At 37.0% G+C, this 7857-nt stretch overlaps 1 protein-coding gene across 1 annotated transcript; it reads left to right on the top strand.

Moving 5' to 3' along the window:
• The first annotated feature begins 609 nt into the window (after nucleotides 1-609).
• On the top strand, nucleotides 610-2144 carry LOC121481389 (quinone oxidoreductase-like). Its single transcript, XM_041738683.1, has 2 exons — nucleotides 610-696; nucleotides 734-2144. Exons 1-2 carry the CDS (start codon nucleotides 610-612, stop codon nucleotides 1430-1432), a joined length of 786 nt encoding a protein of 261 aa, XP_041594617.1. The 3' UTR covers nucleotides 1433-2144.
• The last annotated feature ends 5713 nt before the right edge of the window (nucleotides 2145-7857 follow it).

The following is a 7857-nucleotide window of genomic DNA, read 5'->3' as shown; positions in this document are numbered from 1 at the left end:
ATGGGTCACAGCTTACCTTATCTGATTTCTCTTTTACTCACAGAAGTCTTAAAGTGTCTTCCAGGCTAAAGCTTCAGGGAATTTTGCATCTCTTTAACTCTTTAGATATGTACAGTTTTCCCTTCTAGGAATAAAGAATCCTAACCACATTTTTCAAGATGTCTAAACTCTTTTGGATATTTAAAATGTTATTTCATAGACTTTTGGATATTTCACAGGTTTTGTTTGATTTGTGATTACATTTATAAGATCATTCTCGAACCCTCAGAAACATAGGATTTTCTTTCTGAATGCATGAAATATAAAAGTTGCGTGGCATTGTAGTAACAGATGTTTTTCCTAAGAAAATCTATTTATGGCATTTATACTCTGAATGACAATATTGCTTAGAAAATGATACTTGGAATATATTTAAAATGTTAATAGTTCTGAAAAGTAATTATATTTGATTCATATAAACAAAAGATTGAGAAATTTCACGAATTTGTATCGAAGCAAAATCACAATGACAGATTTTTTACTTAATCTGGCCGATTTCATTAGATGGAGCAATACCTGCTTCTACCAATGGAACTAGATGTGAGGGAGCTCGCCCCGGAGCCAATCACCATGGCGACTGCAGGGAAGTCGATGAGAGCAATTCGAGTTTTTGAATTTGGTGGACCAGAAGTGCTGAAACTCCGGTCGGATGTTGCAGTACCAATTCCAAAAGACCATCAGGTTCTGATCAAAGTCCACGCATGCGGGTTCAGATGTGGCTGGGATAATAGAAGCTATTGGAGAGAATGTATCTACTTTCAAGAAAGCTGGAGAAAGTGTTCTGGTTCATGGGGCTAGTGGAGGAGTTGGAATAGCAGCGTGCCAGATTGCCAGGGCTTCTGGCCTAAAAGTTTTGGGTACGGCTGGTACCGAGGAAGGACAAAACATTGTCTTGCAGAATGGAGCCCATGAAGTATTTAATCACAGAGAACTTAATTATATTGATGAAATCAAGAAATCTGTTGGTGAAAAAGGCATTGACGTGATCATTGAAATGCTAGCTAATGTGAATCTTAGTGATGATTTGGATCTTCTGTCGTATGGAGGACGAGTAATAGTTGTTGGCAGCAGAGGTCCTATTGAAATAAACCCATGGGACACCATCCTAAAGGAAACCAGTATAATTGGAACTGCTCTTTACTCATCAACTAAGGAGGAATTTAGGAAATTTGCAATGGCCCTTCAAGCTGGAATGGAAATCGGTTGGTTGAAACCTGTGATAGGTTCTCAGTATTCACTGGAGAAGGTGGTCCAGGCTCACGAAAATATCATCCACAGCAGTGGGACTATTGGGAAAATGATTCTTCTCTTAGAATTATTCATTCTTTCATATACTTCCAATGCAAATAGAGGTCTCCTGCCCCCAGTTTTACTTACACTACCTTTGCTCTAATCAGCATTCATTTGATTTAGTGAATTTCTTATATTAAAAAAAAAACAAGATTTATCTTTAGAGATATGGGCAATGGAGCACAATTTATTTATAGTTCACCATATTCTTTATGCCTCCCATCTACCTCTAATCAGACTCATCATGGTAGGAAGTAGAATGTCAGCCAGTAGTGGTTTGGCATTGGGTGCTTTAACAGAAAATCCTGGTACTTGATCATTAATTCCATACCTTTGGCTAAGCAAGCTAATTTAAAATACGACTATGTGATATCCAAGCCTGTTTGTAAAGATTCTTTGATTAGCCCAGAACTGTCCTGGACTGAAGATTTTCTAGACTCAAGAAGACTGCTTTTCTAAACTAATCTCATCTGGATCTACAAGGACGAGATAAACAATGTCCAGAGAAATTTGTTTTTTAACAAATAGGTTTCAGTATTCCCCCAAATATTAAAACATTCACTGTGTTGATAGTTACTCATTCTCCATATATTCTGTGAAGAGAACAGCCTAATTTTTGGTTTGCTAGGATAGGTATGTCATCTCCCGATAGATATTTCTTGATTTGTTTTTCAGAGTAGATTTAGAATTATCTGTGTAATGGGAGTCATATGTTTTTATTTAAATTACTAAACAAATTCAACACATTTAGAGTAACCTGCTTTTGTTTTCATTATGTGGTAACTTGCAGTAAATTCTGTAGAACAATTAAAGCTGCTATTTGGTCATTAAAAAAAAAAAAGGAACTAGATGTGAAAAATAGCAAAAATTTGCCATGCACAAATTAACTTTATTTAATAACAAGAGTAAGCTGCCAATATTTTTAGGTGTACTTTTAAAGTTTGCCAATAGTTTTCCTATGTGACTTTAAGAAAAAGACCAGACATACTTTTTTTTTTTTTTTTAAGGAAAGGTTTCTTTTTCTTTTTCTTTTTTTTTTATTTTTTTTATTATTTATTTATGAGAGTCATACAGAGAGAGAGAGAGAGAGAGAGGCGCAGAGACATAGGCAGAGGGAGAAGCAGGCTCCATGCACCGGGAGCCTGACGTGGGATTCGATCCCGGGTCTCCAGGATCGCGCCCTGGGCCAAAGGCAGGCGCCAAACCGCTGCGCCACCCAGGGATCCCAGACCAGACATACTTGATTAAAATTTGCTGACCACATTTTTAAAATGATATGATATAGAAACTAAATTGACAAAAATCTACAGTTCGCCTTAAATTGTTCTGTATGCATACGAGTCATGTCATTAACTGATCTAACCTTGAAGTTTTAAATGGAGCCTAGTATTTGGGTGGCAGGCAGGATATTACCTTTCCGAAGCACAATCACAGCAGTCCTCCTACCCCCATTCCAAGACATAAATTGCTCAAAGTTGGTGGGCCTGGAAAAACTTTTCTAGGACTGGAAAGAGGACGAAAGAATGTGCTTGTGGAGTAGTTCAGACAAGGAGGTGACAAGGTCTTCTGAGGGAATAGCTACCTGGTCCTCTGTCCCATTGGTGAGCACAGTCTCTCTTGGATGTCTCAGTCATGTTCCAGCCTAAAGAGCTCTGTCTGGAAACGGCTTTCCTTTGTGTTTTTTTGGTCATGTCATGTCATGTCAATTTTTTGTTCAAATGTAATGTTTTCAGTGATACTCTCTGTGGCAGATTGTATTTTTTTTCCAAAATGACACAGCAATATTTCCAGTCCCACAGGCTCTTGCAGAACCTCGTCACTCTCCAGTGAAGAGGCGAAATCTATTTCCCACCTCCTTAACACTGGGCATGCCTTTGTAACTATCTCAATAAATAGAAAGAAGCAAAATTGGCACTGTGTGCGTGTGAGGCTAGGCTACAAAGGGCTTCTGCTTGGCTCTTTCTCTCTTTCGGGATTCAAGTCCTTGGAACCCAGCTACTATTTTGTGAGGCAGCCCAAGCCATGAAGAGAGGCCTTATCGTGTGTAAGTTTCAGCATCAACTGCCGGATATTTGAGGGAGCAAGCCTTTAGATGATTCCAGCCCTTGGTTTTCAAGTCCAACTGAGACCTCAGATATTGCGGAACAGAGACAAGCTATCCCTGCCGCGCCCTATTCAAATTCTTGACTTGGCAAATCCTTGAGATAACAAGTAGTTGTTTCATACCACCAAGTTTTGGGGTAATTTGCTATGCAGTTAGAGATAACTGGCAGTTGCCGTGTAGGGTCCCAGGTAAATATTTCTTATGAATTCTCTATGTGAACCATTTTACTAAAAAATATGATACAAAAGTCATGAGCCCATGTGAAGTATGATGATTTATCAATGAAGAGTTTGTTTATTGTCCAATCAGTGCATTGAAAGTTTATTAAACTTTCATTGAAAGTCTGACCTATGTTAAAGTCAAATCAACTAAGCAGGTCAGCCCTACCCTAGTGGTCCCATCTCTCATGATCCTAAGAAAGAAATAATACACCAGATAGTAGAAGTGATCCACTTATCAGGCCATTCTCTTGCAACTGGGGTCTCTCACTGGCATTCTAAAATGACCTCAGAGGTATGAGTCCTCACAATCCAGAAAATAAAGGGTTTTAAAGCCAATCTAAGAAATCTATATTTTAAAGTGATTGAGAGCCATTAGAGGGTTGTAAGCAAGAAATAGATCAATGGAAGTGAGTGTGAGCAGGTAATGAGAAGACTGGCCCAAATAAAAGTAAGAGGACTTTTTTAGGGAGGATATAATGGAAGCACTTAAATGTAGGCAAAACAGTTAAATTAGGAATAGTTGGGAAAAGAAAAAAAAAAAGGATTGGTTGGGAAAGAAAATCAACAAGCATTTTTCAATTACAGTGGGTTGACTTACAGTATGCTGGGTACTAGAGATATAGAAGATAATAAAAAAACAATCCGAGAACTCACACTCAGTGGAAGAAAAACCAAAATTAAATAATGATAAGACCTTGTGCTCTTGTAATAGTCATCACACACGATTGTAATTTCATTGACTATTTTTCCCACTGGACTAAGAGGAGCCCTAGGTAAAGAAACTTGCCTACTTCATCTTTCTTTCTTGTCTTTCTTTTTTGTGATCTTCAGCTCTGAGTACAGTGACTATGACATAATGGACATGACACATGTACTTTATGAATGAATTAATAAATATAATCACAATGGTGAAGATACTTATGGGTAGTATGAGAACCCAATGGGAAGGGACATCAGGTAAGATTTACTAGAGATGGCCCTGAGCTAGTGCGAAGTAGGTTTGACATTCCAGGAAAACAGGGCTGCTCAGAAAATTCTGAGAACAATTGGCTTGAGGTTCTAGAGTGTAACTTGAGATGTGGAGACCTAAGTGAAGAGAGTTTAATAAATAAGCATGTGCCATTTCAAGGTTGCATTCGCGAGCCACCGTAAGATTTATTCCATAGATGATGAGGAAACAGTTTTCAACAAAGGATGCGTCTGTTCAGGCTGATGTGGCTCGGCACTGGTTTGGAACGTAGATTTGATGTAGATTGCACCGGGTTTAAGGAAATCAGTCATTTGCTGCCTTGACAGAGAGGTAGTAAGATGTTTGATTGTCTGTTAATCTGGAGTTTTGAAGTGGAGACAGATGAGAAGACTGACATGGTGGCCCCCCTTATTACCTACTCCCCCTCTTCCTTTTATACTTATATTGGAGCCATTTGACTCCCACCTACAGTCTTGCCCTTGCCCTGAGACTTGAGATTAAATCTGTCTAAAGTCAGAGGTAATTAAGAAAGGAGATCTGAGAGCCCAAGGGACTAAAATCCAGGTCAGCCCTGCTGCTGCTCTCATTCTGATTTTTCACCTTAAATTTAGTAATCTGGCTGTTGCCTTGTTTTTCAAATCAAGATCGAAGCTCTCCCGTATGTCTACCAGGACTGGGGCCAGGTCTTATTGTTACTAATTGCCTTGATTGCGGAGCTACCACCAGTCTGTATAATACTTCTCTTGCGAATTATAAAAAGATATCTTCTCTAGGATAAAGCAGCTACAGCTTAAGACTTACAGGATTGGGAATTAGTCTTATTGACTCCCTTATGGGACACCTTTGTGCAGTTCACAAATTGCACAACTGTACATGTGGGTCCTGTCTGAACCCTGTGTTGATCACTGAACCTCAGCCTCATGACCTTCATCTTGCTACCAAGCCTCTAACACAGGATTGACCACTTGCCTGGGTCTTTACCCATCATCTTCTTCCTGAAACCCTACTGAGTAACCTTTACCTGCTAAGACGGTTTAGGATTTGAGGGGTACAGAGTGGTTTTAATTATTAGTTTCATCTTGGAGGAATGTATTTGGCTTTTTCAATTAGGCTTAGAAAGTATATAAAGAATTCAAGTCACCTATTTTTCTTTTTAAATTAGTTACTCATGTTATTAGAAAATTAGCATTTGTTTTTATTTTATAGAATTAGTTACTCATGTTATTAGAAAATTAGCATTTGATTTTATTTTATAGTTAATTTTTTTGTACATGATTGGATAAAATGTCTACTATTATATTTTTTCCCCAAGAATGCTGTCTATATTATAAAGCAGTATTCTTATGTGGTATAGATCTCTATTTTGTTCCATTGTTTATATGTGTATTGTTATACCGATACAACATTGTTTTAATTACTCTAGCTTTATAAGAATTATATATATGTGTGTGTTTATTATTTATTTGTGCTATTTTTTTTGTTTGAAAGTCTACTAGTTTGATTTTATAATGGCTACAAAATGTTTCTTTTAGGTAATGTTTACATGATATACCTTTTTCAATTGTCCTTTCCTTTATTTTTATATCCTTATGTTTTCTTTAAATCTCTTTTAAGTAGCATATAGTTAGCTTTGTTACTGTCCTATATAATAATCTTCATCTTTTAATTGGAGAAATTAGTTCATGTTTATTTACATTAAGAATTGATATGTTTGGATCTATCACTTTGCTATTAAGTATTTTCCATTCCCTTTCTCTCATTTAGGTCACTCAGTTGCTCAAAATAGATATGATTTAAGTTATTTCAGCAAGATCCCTTCAGTGAGACACAAATATCCTCAGAAATAGAGAACTTTTAACAAATATAAAATCATATCTTGAATGAAGCAGGATATAAAATGAATAGTCAGAGATCTAAGGAAGTCAGAATTGAACAAACAATGGGTGGGCAGCTTTTATGGAGACACAGTAGGTCTATTCAATCCCAGTATTGGAGGGACCTAAGTTATAGCTAGAAAAGGGGCCAAGGGTCAAGAGTACAGTGAGTTTTCCTGATTAATTCCTACAGTCATCAGATATCTGTATTAGTCACTCTTATCTGCACATAAAACCACCTCACTGTCGCTATATCATATACCAATGAGCACTTATTCTCACATTTGAGACCACGTGGCTCACCCTCTATGGCCTCAGTTTCAGAGGTTCTCCACTCAAAGGATATTCACTTTGGAGCCCAGAAAGTAGGAATAGTGCTTCTTTGGGAGAGGTCAGAATCATTCTCTGAATGTGTGTCAATAGACAATGCTTTTTAAGACCCAAATTTGAACTTGTACTTTCTCACTTCCATTGATCAAAACAAGTCACAGGAAGAAAGTAAAAAGTAGAGGGACATATCCTCCTTCTAAGGAGGTATGAGGTTAGGGAAATAATATTGGCTGAGCAAAAGTTTAATAAATCTCAGTGCCTAGCTAGAAAACACTTTGAAAGCACCCCGCATTCTTTTCTGTACTTTTTGCTCATGTAGAAAAAGTGTCATCCTTAAGCTTCTATACCTCTTATTTTGGTCTTCATGAGTCTTTAAATGAAATCAGGAAAACAGCGGGGTCCCTCCCCCCGCCCTTTTAAAAAATAAAATCAGCTTGCAATAGCCTACCATATATTTTAGAACTTGAAAAAAAATTCATATAAGATATTCAACTCCTCTCTTCCTCCCACAACAGGGACTTCTATAGTGCTCTTCAGACACAATAAACATCTATTTCAGTAGGTAATTTCAGCTAAGTTCCGTCAGATGTAATAATATGTTCTTGGGCTTTAGTATATTTGCAATTACAGCCTGAAATTATACTATTTTGAAATTAGTTCATATAGTAGGCATCAGAATAGTAGAAATTCATAACATAGATGTAAGACTTTAATCATTTTATTTTTAACATCAGACAAAAATAACATTACCAATGTATTAGAAATATTATATAGAGAATAAGATGAAGGCACTTCCAAGAAAGCACTCACATAAGTAAAATGCATTGCATTGTCTGCTTGCCAAATAAAAATCACATAAATGTAAATTCTTCACATACAAGAAATACCCAAATTAAGGAGGAATAAGAGCAAGATGCATAATCAAAAAAGCATAAATAAAACAAATACCTGCAACCTATTGAATACATGTAACAAAACCAACAGTATAGGAGATGATAGCAGAATATGGGAGCGGCTCTTTTCGATGGT

The sequence above is a fragment of the Vulpes lagopus genome, chromosome 23 (assembly GCF_018345385.1).
Source record: "Vulpes lagopus strain Blue_001 chromosome 23, ASM1834538v1, whole genome shotgun sequence".
Classification (NCBI taxonomy): domain Eukaryota; kingdom Metazoa; phylum Chordata; class Mammalia; order Carnivora; family Canidae; genus Vulpes; species Vulpes lagopus.
This window is presented reverse-complemented; position numbering and strand designations above follow the sequence as displayed.